Raw genomic sequence first — 17,365 nt, 5'->3', positions numbered from 1 at the left:
CCACTCACAGGCCCGAGACCCACCGTGGACCCCGCGTCCCCCGCCCCCCGCGCCCGCCCCTCCTCCGGCTCCGCCCAGCCTCCGCCCTCTCCTCCGGGTGCCGCGCGCTCGGCGGGAGGTCTTCTCGCGGGACTGCCCCGCGAGCGCCCGGAAGAGGCACTGCGGCCCCTTCGCCGGAGGCCGCTCTCTCCTCCGCTCTCTATGATCCTCTTTGTGACCCGTCGCATTGCACCCGAGTCCCAGAGTTCCGTGCCCCCCATAGTCCTCCCAGCCGACAGGGGGCAGTGCAGGAGGCTGAGGTTCTCGCGAGAGGCGCGGAGTTCTCTCCGAGTGTCGGGAGCGTGAGCGCATGCGCCGTGGGGGGTGCGCGGCCGGCGAGGGCGGACGAGACCGCGCTGGGAGCGCGCGTGCGCGTCGCGAGCTCGGCGCTGCCGGGGCCGCCGTGCGGGAGCGGGTGCGAGGGCGCCGTGCGGGCCGCGGGGATGTTCCGAAAGGCCCGGCGAGTGAACGTGCGCAAGCGGAACGACTCGGAGGAGGAGGAGCGAGAGCGCGATGAGGAGCAGGAGCCGCCGCCGTTGCTGCCGCCGCCGGGCACTGGCGAAGAGCCGGGCGACAGGGCCCCCGGGGGGGAGGTGCCGCTGGGCCCGGGGCCGCCGCCGCCGACCGCGCTGACCCCGAGCCACGGAGCCGAGGCCGGGGGTTGCTTCCCGGGCGGCGCCGACCCGGGCAACGGGCTGAAGCCGCGCAAGAGGCCGCGCGAGAACAAAGAGGTGCCGCGGGCCAGCCTGCTGAGCTTCCAGGACGAGGAGGAAGGTAACCGCCGCGCGTCGGCCGGGACCCCGCATCCCCGGTGCCCGCCCCGCGACAGAGCCCCTTCCCGCCCGACCCGGGCACATCTTCCCCGCCCGCGGCCTCCTGCCCCGGCCGGGACGCGCTCCCGCGCCGCCACCCCCTCTCCCAACAGCGCCTCCCCCCGAGCCGTCCGCCCGTGCACCCGCCCGGGCGCTTCTCCGGGGCGCTGAGACCGGCCCCCCTGAACGCCCCGGTGGGAGCCCAAGGCCCTGCCCCGCCTCTGCCCCGGCCGTGTGCTTCGGGGACGGCGGCGGTCGGGAGCCCCGCGAGTCACCCGCGCCCCTGGGTGCTCCGTCTGCCCGCGCATCCTCGACCCGGGGGCCGGGTTTGTAAAACCAGCCGCGATCCTGGGTCTGGGAACCGAAGCCCCGCGTTGCAGCTCCGGCTCGGAGCGGCCTTGGGCCCGTGCCTGGCATCGTCCAGCCTCAGTTTCCCCTGGAAGTAGAGGGCGCCGACCTTTGGACAGCGGAGAGAGACGGGGTCATGGTAACGGGGCCGCGTCTCCCGCCCCTGGGAGGGGCCCGGCCGCAGGGCGCTTAGCGTTCTGATGGCGCTGAGCCTTCAGGGTTCGGGGTGTTTGTGGGACCCCGCGAGTCCGTGGTGTGGAAGGGGGGACCGAGGCTTTGGGGGAATCTGGCTTGCATCTGGGGGTGAGGCGGGCGACTTCCCTTCGGCCTTTCTGTTCTTGTTCATTCTGTGCGAGAGGAGGACAGCGATCGCTGTTTCTGTTTTGAAGACGTGAGGGCCGTTTGGGAGGCTCGTGGTTGACCTGAAAGTCTTCAAATGGAAGAGGAGGGAGACATCACCGGAACTTATTTTTGAAAAGCGTTTTGTCAGCTTCGTCCTGAAATAACAGTGTGTCGGCCGGGGGTGGGTTTGGCTCCCAGGCCGGCCGGCTCTGAGCGCAGCCTTGGTCTCGGATATTTTGTTTCCGCCCCGAGGCCTTTGCCCATTCAGGGCTCTCGCAGTGATTTCCCTCCTGGAGCAGGTGAGGAGGAAGGTGATCGGACATCGGGAAGTGCAGTTGACATGTTTTTTGTCTTTTAAAAAGTCTCGGGTGCACATTACTCCAGATCCGTTTATGAAGCTGACTTGGGGGGTAAGGGTGTATCTTTGAAAGAATTTGAAAAGCATGTAAGATCATGTAAAAGTTAGAAGGGAAGCGTGTGTCTAAAAACGGTTGCTACAGACTTTGTTTAATTTCTTTTTTAAGAAAATGAAGAAGTTTTCAAAGTGAAGAAATCAAGTTACAGCAAAAAGATAGTAAAATTACTTAAGAAAGAATATAAAGAAGATCTTGAAAAATCGAAGGTTAAGACAGAACTCAACTCGTCAGCCGACAGTAAGTACCAGACTAACCGGCACCTTTGGGAACGTCACGCCGCAGCCTTCCCGTGGGACTGGGTGGGTTTGCTGCGTGTCTGTCACTGTCCGGGTCTGAACGCGGCGGCGATACAGTTCTCTTATGATGACACAGTTGCAACGGAAAAGCGTTTTTTAAAAAGACAGAGGCACGCCCCCGGACTGTTCCCACTGCACTGGCTGCCTCCTGCCCTCTCCCTGCCGGTGCTCAGCCTGGTGCTCAGCCTGCGTGGGGCAGAGAGCGGCGTCGCTGTCCTGGCCCTGAGCCGGCTCGGCTCTCCTCTGAGCGAGGCTGTGCAGGCTCCTGTGTGTGTGTCTGTAGACAGGCTTTCTGCTCTCATGGTGCCTGTGCCAGGTCTGATTGTGAGAAGGCGTAGGGGGCCCCTGCGTCTGGTGCCGACTCCCACTCCCCAGCCTACACTGGGCAGACATGGCTCATGTTCCGTCATGCTGTGCTGTGGTCTGACTTAGCTCATGTAAATGCCCTTCATTTTAAGGAATTAGACAGAATTACTCTTTCCCAGTTTCTCAGCTGCAGGCTTCATGTGAAACAGTATACATCACTGTATCTCGAATTTGCAGTCTATTTTGGAGACGTCACTTAAATGTATGATTGGACCCACTGTTGATGAAATGCCCAGTGAATTGTTTGAGGGTAACTACACTTGTAAGAGGCGGGAGAAGGAATGCATCATAGGTGAAGTAGGTTTGCAGCTGGGACTTAGACAATTTAAATTTCAACATGGAAGAGGGAAGGTATGGCTGTTAGCAAAGACAAAGGTGACTCAGGCTGTTCTGGAAAAGAGCAGCGGCCCGGCCAGAGCAGGCGCTTGCAGAGGAAGTCGGGGTTTGGGTGAGAGGGACGTTGTTGACAGATTATGAAGGATGTTTCGTGTCTGGGGCGGCGGGGAGGGGGGTGGTGGCTAGAGTTGCTGTGTTCACTGGCTTGCCAGGGTGCTGACATGATAAATGCCTTTGAAACCTTAACCTGGTATTCGCATGCAGCATGGATTGGCACCAGGAGAGGTTGGAGGCCTGAAGCACTTTAAACGCAAGGGTCAGCTTTGGTCCGTTACTGGTGGGTCAGGAATCTCATTGAGCAAGACGGGGGCTTTTGCTGTCTCACTGGGAAATTGTGGATGAGTTTAAAATGTTAGCTGTGGGTGGAGGAGAAGAAATGGAAAGAAAGCATTATTTGAGAAACATTCCAAGGGAAGAATTGGCAGGTTTGATGTACGCTTTAGCCATTGGATTGAAAAATAGCCATGCCCAGCTGGTGTGGCTCAGTGGTAGAGCGGTGACCCATGCACCAAGAGGCCACCGGTTAGATTCTTGGTCAGGGCACATGCCTGGGTTGCAGGCTGATCCCTGGTGGGGACATTCAGGAGGCAGCCAATCGATTGACATTTCTTTTCTCTTTCTCCTTTTCTCCTCCTCTCTCTCTAAAATCAATAAAAACGTGTTTTAAAAAAATAGGGAAGCCCTGGCTGATATGGCTCAATTGCTTGGAGCATTATCCCGTACCCCGAAAGGTGGTGGGTTCGATTCCTGGTCAAGTTGTGGGTGATCCTCATTTGGGGAACATGCGGGAGGCAGCCTCTCTCTCTCTCTCCCTCTCTCTCCCTCTCTCCCTCTCTCCCTCCCTCCCCCCTTCCTCTCTAAAAATCAATAAATTTTTTAAAAAAAGAACTGGTTCAATCTGAGCTCTATGCCAGGTGACTGAGAATAATTATGTATTACATACAGAAATGGGGGTGGCAGGTGGGAGGAGGAGTATTTTTAGGGGAACCAATTATCTTGGAGTCGAGAAGACTGCTTCGTTTTTTCCAGCAACTGTGTATGATGAAATGATACAAGAAAGGTCAGGAAGAGACCGAGAAAGGACCATGTCCTGTTGGGTTTCACAATCTCAGTAGGTACGAGGTTTATGAAGCCGCCGTCTGTGGCATCTTCTGTCTCCACTTCCACGAACTCCCACCAGATGAGTCGGTCCGTGTCCTCCCCGAGGTGGAGTCTGGGTCACACATTGTCGTAGTCCCCTGAATGGTGGCGCCGCCGCGGGGCTGTCATTCACCTGCTCACAGCCCTCCCGCCCGCCCTCCCCAGACAGGCCGAGCTGTGACCTTCAGCACAAGCGCAGCACCGACTCGAACCCTCGTGTTGTTCCTGAAATGATCAGTTCACCTTTAAACTGAACTGGAGTGGAGTAGCCGGGGAACGGGTGGAGATGGAGGTTTAGGTTTGGCGTTTGTTGAGATGATGAAACCACAAGGAAATGGGATTGGTGTGGGCCCAGCATGAAGTAAACGTTCCTGAGGACCGGAGACCTCTACCTGTGAAAAGTGTACACACAGAGGAGGATTCACGAGGACATACAGGAATGAGAAAGGCCGAAGGAGAAAAGACGGATGTTTCCAGATGGGGATGGTCAGTTGTATGAAATAGTGCCCGGAAAGCAAGGGCCGACGAAGGGCTGCTGGCAGGGTGCCGTCTTTTCTGGAGGAGACTGGCCCACCAGCCACGCTCTGCCCGTTGGAGGGAGGGCGTTCTGCCCGTGGCTCGGGGACACTGGAGAGTCGCTGTGGCTGCAGCCATTTGTGTGCAGGTGGACGGGTAGGAAGGGGGGTGCACAGAGGCCATTGCCGGGTTGGGGCGCAGGTGGGTGAGGACGCGGAGGACAGGCAGCAGGTCCCCGCTGCTTCCTCGGGGAGTTTGGCAGAGAGAGTAGCGGGCAGAGCCAGAGGGGCCACTGGACCAAAGCGTGCCAGCCCTCAGTGGGGGCGTGCGGCGGGGCGTTTCCGGGAGCATGCAGGCCGTGGCACGGAGGCACGGGAGCCTAGAGAGCGCGCCAGCACCTCTGGGAAGACGTCTGGAAGCAGAGCCTCTGACCGCTGACAGCAGTGCAGCTGTCGCTGGGTGGAGACTCGCCCTTGCTCCATCACAAGCAAATGCCTGAGACCTGACAGAACCTGGGACCTCACAGCCTGCCGCAGCCGTGACCACGGCGTGTCTGCTCCGCTGACCCCCCGCAGTTCTGTTTCGTCTGTTAAATTCCATTGATTTCATGTTGGCTGAGAGCTGAAGGAAACGGGTGTTTTTTTACTACATCTAACCATGTACCTCTGATAGAGTGAATCTTAACATCTCAGCCTCAGAATGCACTTCAGAAGGACGTCCATGGCGAAGGAGCTTGGATGGTAACGGGAAAATTAAAGCGCCTAGAGAGTGATGGACCTCTTCTCGGTGAAGTTCGGGGGCTGTGGGGGTGGGGAGTTACCCTGGGACTCTTGTCTCGGGGGGAGAATATGGTTTGAGGAGAGGAGAGGACGGGAAACAACAGAGATATCTCATATTTGGAAAAACTTTGATTTTACTCTTCCCTTATATTCATTGTGCCTATTATGTGCATTACCGGGTTCAAGTGCTTCAGGGTAGAAAACTTTGATTTTTTTTATTTTTGCTTGGGACGGAGGAGGTAATAGGACTATTTAGTTATAAGTAAAGTAAACACTTGGTGTAAAGTAAACAACTATAGGCTCTCAAAACCCAGTGGCAGGAGAGCAGTCTTGAAACGGCCTTGGGAATGAGCTGAGAACTAGAACTGGAAAAGGAGTCTCCTCTCTCCCAGGCGGCATCATCCACCCTGCAGCTCCCTTCCTGGACACGTGTCGGTCTTTGTGCCACCTGGTCTCTGGCTTGTCTCTGTCCCAGTTCTAGGTTCCCAGAAAGAGAATCAGGTTGTCTCTACTTGGGTCACAAACTCAGCCTCAAATATTTAGATGTGGCTCTGAGGTCAGGGTTCCGCCGTGTAAATGTGACTTTGGGGCCCGCCTTTCAGATGATGGGTGGCAGTGGTTATGAACTAAGAAGGTATCCCCAGATGATTCATCCCAGAGAGATTGATCTGGTCCATAAACTTTGTTCTTGATAAAAACTGCCTGGAGTGAGCTTCCCGTTTCATGAAATTCTGACATAGGAAATGGAATGATGTGTCCAGGGGGTACAAACAGGGACCTCGGAGTTTAGAGGGAGTCACGTGACTGGTCACATTGACTGGAGAGGGGACTGAGCGGCCTCAGATGCAGCTCTGTGTCCTGTACTGTCTTCATCCTCCAGGTCTGTCCTGGGACTGCTCATTGTCACACAGCAGTGGTTGGAGGTTTTTATAAACGATTAAAATGGTCCAAGTTTTAATGAATTGAGCCCATAATCAAATAAAAAGTCCCTCCTTAATTTATGGATTTTTGTTGTTAAATCATTTTCCTTTTTTCCGAACTGTAGATGAGCCGCCTTTGGACAGAACAGGACATGGTCAGGACCCCAGCCAAGAAGACGGCGCCGCTGCGGGCGGGCACGGGGAAGAGGAGATGGACGTGGAGAGCGAGAAGGAGGAGGAGAAGCCCAAGGCTGGCGGCGGCGCCTTTGCAAATGCTCTGTCGTCTCTGAATGTTCTCCGTCCAGGTGTGTCCTCGCCCGCCGCAGGAGTGGGCGCCGTGCAGGCCCTTAGTGAGGAAGGGTGCGCGGGTGGTGTTCTCTACGGTGTCCCGGTGTGAAGCCGGGGTTTCCTTCTGCAAGTCTACGGGAGTGGGAGAACTAGAAACCGCCAGGGTCCTTGTCAGACCGGCAGTGGTGTTGCCAAAGCACAAGTGGGCTTTCAGGACACGGGATAAATGGTACTGAAGTCTTGGTTGTGTGTTTCAGATGAAGGTGTCAGCTCCTCTGGAACTGCTGCTACAGCAAAACTAGCAGCCCTTCTCTGTCCACGCTGCTTTCATTTTGTACGTTTCTATAGGAAATAGTTGGCAGATCTCTCTACTGTTTAATCAGCTTTTGAATAATTACATGCTTAGTAGCTGAATTTAAGTTACAAAAAGGTACTTAACTCATTAACATTTATAAAATTTAAAACACTTACTCTGGGCTAGTAAAGCTGTAGAACATTACGTATAGAGATCTAGTAGCATTCTAATTGGTACAGTCCTTAAGCTATTGGCAATGATTTTAAATGTCCTTAAATGACCCTGCAATTCCATATCCAGAAGTTTATTCCAAGGAAGTAATGTCTCATGCAGTATTGCAGTGAGTAATATTTGGAAACAATATGTAGCCAGAGAGGAGTAGCTTAGTAATGAAGGTACATTTACCTGAAGGGATATTACATAGCTATTAAAATAACAATCTGACAAGTAGCAAGGCAATTGTTACTGTAGGCAAAAAGGTCAGTTAATTGTGTAGTAGATTACACTTTATCTGTTAAGTTGCTGATATATATATAGCCTAAGTGACTGTTACGACCAGTTGAGCAAATGACTGGTTGCTATGATGCACACTGACCACCAGGGGGCAGACGCTCAATGCAGGAGCTGCCCCCTGGTGGTCAGTGCACTCCCATAGCCAACCTCCCATGGTCCCACGCCCTGATCAGCCCTGATTGGCCCTGATCTCCAGCCAGGGTGAGGGACTCCACTTATGCAGGAATTTGTGCCCTGGGCCTCTAGTTAATTATATTTATGCAGAATAACAACATGGAGGAAAGCTTGTGGGGGTTTTTTGTTTGTTGGTTTGTTTTAAATATATTTTATTGATTTTTCACAGAAAGGAAGGGAGAGGGATAGAGAGTTAGAAACATCGATGAGAGAGAAACATCCATCAGCTGCCGCCTGCACACTCCCTACTGGGGATGTGCCCGCAGCCAAGGTACATGCCCTTGAGACCCTTCCGTCTGCAGGCTGACGCTCTATCCACTGAGCCAAACCGGCTAGGGCGAAAGCTTGTGTTTTTGCATGAAGAAAAACTAGGTATAGGATTATATAGTCAATTAGAGGCCCGGTACATGGATATATGCACGTTGAAAGGAAATTAGAAGGTGGCTGGGACTGGGTGAGATGGGCTGGACGCACCCTGGAGCCAACCTCCCTCAGTCCCTCCCCCGGCCGGCCGCACTTGGGGCGGCGCCAGGGCTCAAAGGATGTCTGCGGAGTGAGCGGGGTCCTTTGGCAGGTGGGGTTCCTCGGCCTGGCCTGCAGGGGATCAGGCAGAAACCAGCAGTCCGACATCCCCTGAGGGGTCCCAGAGAGCGAGCGAGCACTCTGCAAAGTTGCTGCTGAGTGGCAACTCCTGTGTTGAGTGTTGGGCCCGGGTGGTCAGCCGGTAGCTTAGCCTTTTATATGTATAGATATGCTTACAGGTAAACTGAAAATTATTTGCAAGAGAAATATACTGTGAATGAAAGAGTGTTTTTTGGGGTCATAAAGTTTGGGCACCTTTTAAATGTTTATGTTCTAGTTTATTAATACGATTTTTATTACCTTTGTTTTACTGAAAGATAAAAAATAGTTAAAGCTGCTTTTGGTGAACCCCCCACTGCCCCACGCACACATCTTCCCATATGGCCATTATGTTCTCATTTTTATTTCCTTCGTGACTGAGTTTCCATTTAAACTAAATTAGACGGAAGTCGGTGGGCTGCGGGCGCCGTTTGGGAAGGGGTGCAGCAGCCGGCATTAGGACGTCGCCACTGTGACCAGGCTGTCGGGCCGGTGACTCACGCTGCACATTCTCAGGAAAATAGAAACTTCATGCCCCGACCCGGTTCTGATCCTCCCGTCCGTCTGCAGGGGAAATCCCAGACGCGGCCTTCATACACGCCGCGCGGAAGAAGCGGCAGATGGCCCGGGAGCTGGGGGACTTCACGCCGCACGACAGCGAGCCCGGGAAAGGCCGCCTGGTGCGGGAAGATGAGAACGACGCCAGCGATGACGAAGACGATGACGAGAAGCGCCGGATCGTGTTTTCGGTGAAAGAGAAGTCGCAGAGGCAGAAGATCGCCGAGGAAATCGGTAATCTGGTTTGATTCAGGACAGTAAAGCTCATCGCCATTATGTGGTTTGACGGTTACAATAAAGCAGAGGCCACATTATCTAACTTTGTTTAGCGTGAGAGGACTTTCCTTGCTGAGGTGTTTTGGAAACTGGCGTGATGCCTGAGCGAGCACCTCCGGTGTGGCCGGGAGAGCACTGAGCCCTTCGCACGCATCAGCCGTGCCCGGGGCGCAGCATTCTTCGGCGGCGTTAGGGCTCCTCCCCCAGCTTAGTCACTGCCAAGCTCACAGGTTAGGAAACCCACCCAGGGTTTTAACCGCTACCCGAATGCTGCTTTCTGCTGCCGGGGGCGCTGCGTGTAAGACAAGCGCAGTGCCGGAGGGGGCAGTGGGGGTCATAATAGACGTTTTAGTAAGGTGGAGCCAGCACCAGCAGTTTTGCTTTATTTTTGTGAAATGTCGGTAGCATCTCTCTCTACTCTGCCATGACGCGCTTCTCTGTGCTTCCACGGCAGGCATTGAGGGGAGCGATGACGACGCGTTAGTCGCTGGGGAGCAGGACGAGGAGCTCAGCCGATGGGAGCAGGAGCAGATAAGAAAAGGAATTAACATCCCTCAGGTGAGAGAGAGAGAATTAAGCTTCAAGTGTTAAAAAGTATATTTTAAAAAGTTAAAAAAAACTTTTTTACCTATTTTGTTAAAGTAAAAGTTAAAACATATTGCATATTGAATTTGAATCTTGGTCATTTTCAAGTCACCTAATTAAGAAAATTACAAAAAGGTATGTATCCAAGAAGCTTTTAGAAGAAACTGGATTCTAGTTTGTTCTTTTAGTCAAATGACGGAAGAGTTTCTAGTTTCTCAAAGTGGCTCTTCAGCCAGCAGCGCCCGCTGCCGGGGGTTGTGGGAAATGCCTAGGGAAGGAGACACTGCGGGTGGGGCCACATCCGCTCAGCCCGCCCGCAGGTGCCCAGAGCGCACTGATGTCAGGGCCGCTGTCCAGCAGCGCGCTTCTCTCCCGTAGCGCTTGTTTTCTCTGACTTGAGAAGTTACTTTGTGGAAGATGGGTTTCTCTTACTGTAGATGACAAACGCCTTCCTAAACAGTCACAACCTTTGTTTTACGCAAGTAAGTGCAGTGGGAAGGGTGGGTGAATGTGACCCTTTTGCTAGTGGGGAAGTCCTGGGCCAGGTGGGCCTCAGACGCTCATCTCTGCTTGTCCGTTTATCCTGTGGCCATGCAAGGAATTTATCTTCTTCCGTCGATAGAATGGTGGCCTTGGCTTATTTCTAATGTCCCCTTCGACTCTTAGTTTCTCTGATTTGTTTTCCTGAGCAGTCTCAGAAATGAATCCAATAATCCCGTAAGAGTTGGAACAGTCATCCAGCCCTACTTTTATTTTATTTGAAGAGCTCTATTTATTTTAGTGACATGCTGTTTGGGAAATGGGTATAATTTTTGCTATTAGGTGGTGGTGGTGTTTAACCCTAAAGGCATGAAATTATTCTTTCCATCGCTTCAGACACTAGTTTTCACGTACATTCCATTTCTCTTCTAGGTCCAAGCCAGCCAGCCCGCGGAAGTGAATATGTACTACCCGAATACTTACCCGACAATGCCTTACGGCTCCTCCTACGGCATTCCTTACAGTTACACGGCCTATGGGTCTTCTGACGGCAAATCTCAAAAAACAGATAATTCAGCCCCTTTCAAAACTCCCAGTAATGAGATGACTCCCGTTACTATTGATTTGGTAAAGAAACAGCTTAAAGACAGGTAGGGCAGATCGGCTTCTTAAAGACCTGTCCTAGCTTTGTGTCCCTCAGCGTCGTGTAGTCTGGGTGGCAGGCGCTGCGTCGGGAGGAAGACGCCCGCCTGGCCAAAGCCACCGAAGGTGATGTCACTGTTCTGCTGCCTCCTTGGATGACTTCTCTGGGAGCCTCGGAACACGTTCAATGCCACTCCGTGATCTTGTGGAAGACACTTTGTGTTTGCGCCTCTTGGACTCTGAAAAAGTGTAGTCAAGAGGTGGGGGGAGAGCAGAACTGAAATTGTGGTTAGCCCGCCAAATCCTGTGAAGTCTGTAAACTGCTGCCTTTATTTTTTTTGTGTGTTTTTTTTCTTGAGAGGAAAGCGGTACAGATGAAAAGATGCTACTCCAAGTATTTTTTGTAGAACTAGTAGTGGAACTGATGCGTTATGATATTGTAAGCTTCCTGCCCGATAGATTTGGGGTGTAAGCGTGCTGTATGTGTCCTTTATGTTCCCAAGGTTGGACTCCATGAAAGACGTGCACAAAGCAAACCGCCAGCAGCACGAGAAGCACCTGCAAAGCCGCGTGGACTCCACCAGGGCCATTGAGAGACTCGAAGGGTCTTCTGGGGGGACTGGTGAACGGTATAAGTTTTTGCAAGAAATGCGAGGGTATGTCCAAGACTTGCTTGAGTGTTTCAGTGAAAAGGTAAGAATGAAAAAATATTCATCTCTTTGAATAGGCAAAGTTAGGGAGGTGTAGGCGGCCTTGTGTAGACATGTCTGTATTGCTCAGAAAGTATCGCTGAATTCAGCTTTAGGCGTGATGAAAGTCATGCTCCGTTTTTTTCACTTTGTTAGTGGCTTTGTATCATGGGGGCAAATATGCTGCCTTTGTTGAGAACAAAAAAAGATAACAGCACATTTGCATCAGCCACTGGCCAGGCTGCCTTAGTGTGATGTAGGTGATTGGCCTGCCCTGGGTTGTCATAATGGAAGGGGCTCATCGGACGGGATTTACTTTTTATGGGTCAGGTTTAAATTAACCTTTCAGCGGTACAAGCAGTTCCAAATATGCATGAAGTTGCAAAATGTTAGTAGTTCTTATTTTTCCTAAAGTTGCTCACCTTTGCTGCTCATGGTTTTCATCCAAATCAGCCTATGCTTCATCCATTTCAGAAACCACTCATGGCACAGTTTCCCTTAAGGGCTCATGTCTTCAGGTTCTTTTCTTTCAGTATGAAGTTCCATTTTTTAGTATGATTTATGTTTTTATACTTAGTTGTATAGAAAAACCCCTTTTCTCAAATGGCTTCTTTTTTTTTTTTAATATATATTTTATTGATTTTTTACAGAGAGGAAGGGAGAGAGATAGAGCGTTAGAAACATCGATGAGAGAGAAACATCGATCGGCTGCCTCCTGCACATCTCCTACTGGGGATGTGCCCGCAACCCAGGTACATGCCCTTGACCGGAATCGAACCTGGGACCTTTCACTCCGCAGGCCGACGCTCTATCCACTTAGCCAAACCGGTTTCGGCTCAAATGGCTTCTTAACTGATTTTTCCTCTAAGATAAGAGCTATTGTTTGATGACTTGGTTTGCAGCTCTGTCTTTAAAACGAGCTGAGGGGGTGCTTTGAGCCTCCCGGGCGCCTCTGAGCTTTCAGTGGCGCAGGCAGAGGCCCTTTCCCTAGCTCCTGGCTGTGTGGCCTGCGTAGGCTCTGAGCATTGGTACGTGTAGATGAGTATTTTAGCCTGTTGTTATCTCTCTTGACTACATCAGTGCTAAAGCCAACACTGGCAGAAGGGCCCATCCAGGCTGTCTTCCTGGTGGGTCTCCGGCTCCAGCCAGGCCGTGGTCAGACCCGGCTGAGGCAGCATCACCAGGCCCCTAGGATTTATCCCGCTCTTATCTTACCCCTGATTCCTGGAGAACCTGCCACAGCTGAGCTCCGCTCCGTCCCTGTGGCAGATGGAGGCTTCGGGTGCAGGGTGGGAACCGGACACAGGGTTGCTGTGTGCCGGGGTGGATGTAAGTCAGAGCCGGTGGTGTCTTTGCTACCAGTAAAGCCCTTTGGCCCCGGGGCGTGGTGGGGCTGTCCCATAGCCTGTGTGGCTGGAGAAAGGGTCTTTCCTGAATCATGCCTGTGAGCGAGGTTGTCCCTGAGGAGCACGGAGGACTTGGGCTTTTTCTTTGGAACTTCGTGTGCCTTCTCTGTTGGTCACTGCCCAGAGCAGCCTGCTTCAGGCGGTGTGAGGGCTGAGTCACTGCGGACTGGTTAGAGCAGACCTCAGTCCGTGTATGTTGTACAGCGACTACGTGTTAATAGAAAGGTGCAGATGACTCCCCTTTAAAGATGAGTATTTCATTTCATTTTGACATTTTCATATACATTCAATTTTAAGAGATTCCTGCTGAGTGAATAATGTCATAAATTGTCATCTGGGAAATATTTAGGAACAATTGGATAGATCTGAATATTGATTTTAGTAATACTATAACAACATTGTTTTTGAGTAAGACCATAAAAAGATAAATATTCCTTAGTTTTTTCTTTTGTTAATAAAAATTTAAGTGATTGTGATCTTAGATTTTTTTTTTTAATATATTTTATTGATTTTTTACAGAGAGGAAGGGAGAGGGATAGAGAGCCAGAAACAGCATCAGCTGCCTCCTACACGCCCCCCACTGGGGATGTGCCCGCAACCAGGGTACATGCGCTTGACCGGAATCGAACCTGGGACCTTTCAGTCCACAGGCCGATGCTCTATCCACTGAGCCAAACCGGTTCTGGCTTAGATTTTTAATTATTTGCAGATCATTTTAACTTTTCATTGTTTTGTTTCTCTCTAGTCATCTTCCTCCTTTATGTTTTCACCTTGTATTTGGCCTTGAATAAAATAGTCAATAACAGTTTTGAGTTTGGAGAGGCTAAAGATTTGATCACGGTGCTTACTCTTGAGATCAGTCAGTATTGTTAAAAAACATGCGTGAGAGCTGAAAATGAGTTTTAGGGCTTTGATTCCCAGTAGAATTCTCTCTGGGCTTTGTTAAAGACATGTCCATTACCTGAGCAGGAAAACCACAGTATCAGCATTTTCACTAGGTTGAAGAATTAGATTCTGTCCCGGGCAGCGTCAGGTACAGGAGCGTTCAGTGTCCAGACGGAAGGAGTGCCCTTAGGTGCATGGTGTGTCTGTCTGCAGTCCTGCGTGGGTGAGAGCAGCCAGGGGCGGGGGAGGGAAGTCACAGTGCTACCGCAGGGATTGCTTAGGAAATCGATGATGGTCCATTTTAAAGGTAGTCTCTGGGCTCAGCGATAAGCAGTGCCGATTTGGGGCACCGTTGCCCATAGGGTGGCATGTCAGAAGGAATGACCTTCCCGCCGCCCTCAGCCGTCTGCGACGGAGCCGTGCAGTGTGGGCGCTGCTTCTGGGAGGCGTCCTTGTGTCCCACCTGCCTTTTACTTCCATCCGCAGTCTGTCCCGCTCAGGAAGCTGCTGTCACACTTGGTGCCGGTGTCCCAGGCTCACTAATGTGTCTGTTTGCACTGACCATCGGGGAACTAGAGTTTCTGGTCTCCTCGGGTGTGTGCAGTGAGCGTCAGTGTTTTGTGGGAGTTTCGTAACATTTGGTTATAACATAAACTTATACAGAGACCTATTCTGTTTAAGATCTTTTGAATTGATTTTTAGAGAGAGAGCAGGAGGGAGAGAGAAACATCGATAGGCTGCCTCCTGCACGCCTCCCAACGAGGATGGAGCCCACCGCCCGGCATGTGCCCTGAGCGGGAATCGGACCGGCAGCCTTTCGTGCCCAGGAAACGCCCATGGAAGTGAGCACGCCGGCCAGGGCTGCTCTGTTCTCTTTAAGTTAGATCTTCATCCTGTCAGCGTTTGTGTTCTGTATGAACCATGTGAATGTGTAGCCATGGATAGTAACCTGGAAAAACGTAGTGACTTTGTAAAGTGACAATTCCCATGAAGACTTATTTATTATAAAGGATGGGAACACAAGGAGAGCTTTCTGACACGTTAGTGAGCCAGAGTGGTACTTGCCCTGTTGGTGTGAATGAATGCCGTTTACGTTCCGGACGTGGAGTAAAGCCACAGTCAGGCCCCTCTGAGCGTGGAGCAGCTTCGTGCTCAGGGGGCGGTTAGACCCCGTCCGCCTGCTCAGCCCACGCAGGCTGTGGTGTCAGGGATAATGGGCTGTTTTAAACGAGAAGACTGCAGGGCAGAGCGTGCTGCTGGGTGTGAAAGGACTGCCAAGGACTTCATTCTAAAGAAAGCCAATCAAACTTTCGCATTTCTTCACTAATACTGAAGTGTTAAGTTTCCTAACCAAACTTTTGCTCCAGTCACTAGGCACCGGCCATTCTAGCGCTATGTATGGATTAAAAGAAGCGATGTTTCCTAAACAGCCTAGAACTGACTGCATTGCTATTCATGTCCCACTGGGAATTCATGATGATTCTGTCCATAGAGGGGACTTTTTCAGAAACCCGGAAGTAGTATGGAACCCTCAAGTACGTGAGCAGCTGAGGAGTTTGGTGTTACGGAGTGTGTTGTATTTTCACAGGTGCCACTGATTAATGAACTTGAATCAGCAATACATCAGCTGTACAAACAGCGAGCTTCCCGCCTTGTCCAAAGACGACAAGATGATATTAAAGATGAATCTTCGGAGTTTTCAAGCCATTCAAGTCAGTCCATCTTGAAGGTTTTTATTATTCATTAAACAACCTTGTTTACTGAGCACAGCCTGATTGAAAGTTAGACCTCAGAGCAGCTTTGTTTTCCTTTTTTTTAACAACTGAATTCCCTTGCTCTTGTGTTAGACAGATCTGAAAAGTACAGCAGCATGTGCCTGGGTTGTGTTTTAAAATACTGCTTCACAAAGGAGCTCAAGGACGTGCTCTGTCTCCGCCATCTCACTCCTCCTCAGCATATTTTTATTCCCTAGAGTCGCAAAGCCATCCCAGGATTTATCTTAAAGCCACTGTCTGTTCCGCTCTGGCTGATTTTTGCCCCGTTTTCATCCTGTCAGTGGCCCCAGTGCAACGCTGCTGCTGCTCACAGTGCGAGTCTGCATTAGGGACGGAACTGGGGGGCAGAGGGTTTTATTACATAAATGAATTTTGAGCTTCACCCCTTGGATAAAGGAAATTTTTTTTATTTAAAAATCATTTGTATTTTGCAGTCTGTCTTATATGCTGCACTAGGATTTTTAGTAAGTCGGTACCTATATTTCTTGAAATATTAGTGTAAAAATTAGAAATTAAATTTCTCTCTTTCACTATGATGAGTGTTTTGGAAAACCAAAATTAATTGGAAAGCTCTTATTAACTAGTTTAGCTGAGATTCTTTGACCAGATGTTTTAAACGTTTTGATCCCATTTTCCCATGGCCCTGCACCTGGTTGGGTGCTGGGTTGGGAGTTTTCCCAGCCTGGGCTGCCGGTGGCTTTTTGTCATCTCTGTCTCGAGTCAGCCGTTCTCAGGTCCGAATTGCCCGGGGCGGGGCGTTCATTTAAGTGCAGGTTTCCCACCCTCCCGGAGACGCTTGCTAGGTCTTGGGTGGTGGCAAGTCAGCTGCACGTGAAATGCGCCCCAGCTCGTCCAGGCTCAGGGCCCGGGCGTCCTTCTTCCTGAAAACCAGGCTTTGTCCTGAGGTCCCTGAGGAAGCCACGCCGCCTGTCCTGGTCGTTAGAGCATCGTAAAGGGCGTCACCGTCCTCACAGAGAGTCAGGCTCGGGTGAAGCCCTGGGCATGGCCGGGACCTTTAGTTCCGCCACCTAAGTTTCAGTTGGAGAGTTTCTGAGTCGGCCACCTCAGTGACCCCTGCATCCCTCCGAGGTCACTTTGGCCCAGACAGAACCAGAATCTGGGGCAGATTCCAGGTAACCATCACACCTGCACAGGAGGTGACTCCCTTTGGGTGACATGGTGTGTGTGAGCTGGCATCTCCTCCGGTGCCTTTTCCTACCTAGAAGCTGTTCTTTATCATTTGGAGCTACTTACATACATGGAATTAGAAGGAGGTTTGAATGATGATGTATGTTAATTAGATTGAGCGTTAGAAATTGAAAGGTAATGAGAGAGTGAAAAAAAATACTGCCCTGGAGGAAGTATTCTTTAATTGCCAAAGATTTGAAGGAAATTACAGGGGGCACTGAAGCACTGATTCCATTTATGATCTTGTTATAAACAAACCTGGAGTTCATCTCTTCCCATTTGCGGACACTGTCATGGTGACTGTGTGTGGTTCTTACAGAAATGCCGGGCTGTCACGTGAGCCGCCAACTCACATCCCCTCAACATAGGTATTTTATAAAACCCACAAATATGGCAACATTTAAAATACTTATTATGGTAATGAATATTCTTTAAAGTACTCCATCAATGAAGGGTCCCTCTTAAAGAGGCAGGAATTGTTTTGTGGTTGGGCCTCCTTAGCTCACACTGCAGGGAAGGCTGGGCCTCTTGTGTCCTGGACTCACCTCTCTGTCATCTGTGGGAGCTGGAGTGTCCTTCTTGCTACCTGAGCTATTTTGAAATATGAATGAAAAACCCAG

The 17,365-nt window shown here is 51.1% G+C and overlaps 1 protein-coding gene across 2 annotated transcripts in view; it reads left to right on the top strand.

Moving 5' to 3' along the window:
* Positions 1-398: 398 nt before the first annotated feature.
* Positions 399-17,365, top strand: part of PAXBP1 (PAX3 and PAX7 binding protein 1) — a 32,717-nt gene continuing 15,750 nt past the window's right edge. Inside the window, exons 1-8 of one of the 2 annotated variants that reach the window (XM_081087173.1) lie at positions 399-813; positions 2,066-2,194; positions 6,496-6,675; positions 8,832-9,053; positions 9,550-9,653; positions 10,593-10,810; positions 11,306-11,495; positions 15,371-15,494. In XM_081087173.1, the coding sequence (XP_080943299.1) occupies positions 483-813; positions 2,066-2,194; positions 6,496-6,675; positions 8,832-9,053; positions 9,550-9,653; positions 10,593-10,810; positions 11,306-11,495; positions 15,371-15,494 (1,498 nt within the window). In that variant the 5' untranslated portion in view covers positions 399-482. The remainder of the gene's footprint in view (positions 814-2,065; positions 2,195-6,495; positions 6,676-8,831; positions 9,054-9,549; positions 9,654-10,592; positions 10,811-11,305; positions 11,496-15,370; positions 15,495-17,365) is intronic. The other variant, XM_081087174.1, reaches the window with a different exon arrangement.

This window comes from Myotis nattereri, assembly GCF_964212035.1.
Source record: "Myotis nattereri genome assembly, chromosome: 3".
In the NCBI taxonomy this organism is placed as follows: Eukaryota; Metazoa; Chordata; class Mammalia; order Chiroptera; family Vespertilionidae; genus Myotis; species Myotis nattereri.
The sequence above is the reverse complement of the archived record's forward strand: the minus strand, read 5'-3'. Positions and strand labels throughout refer to the sequence as shown.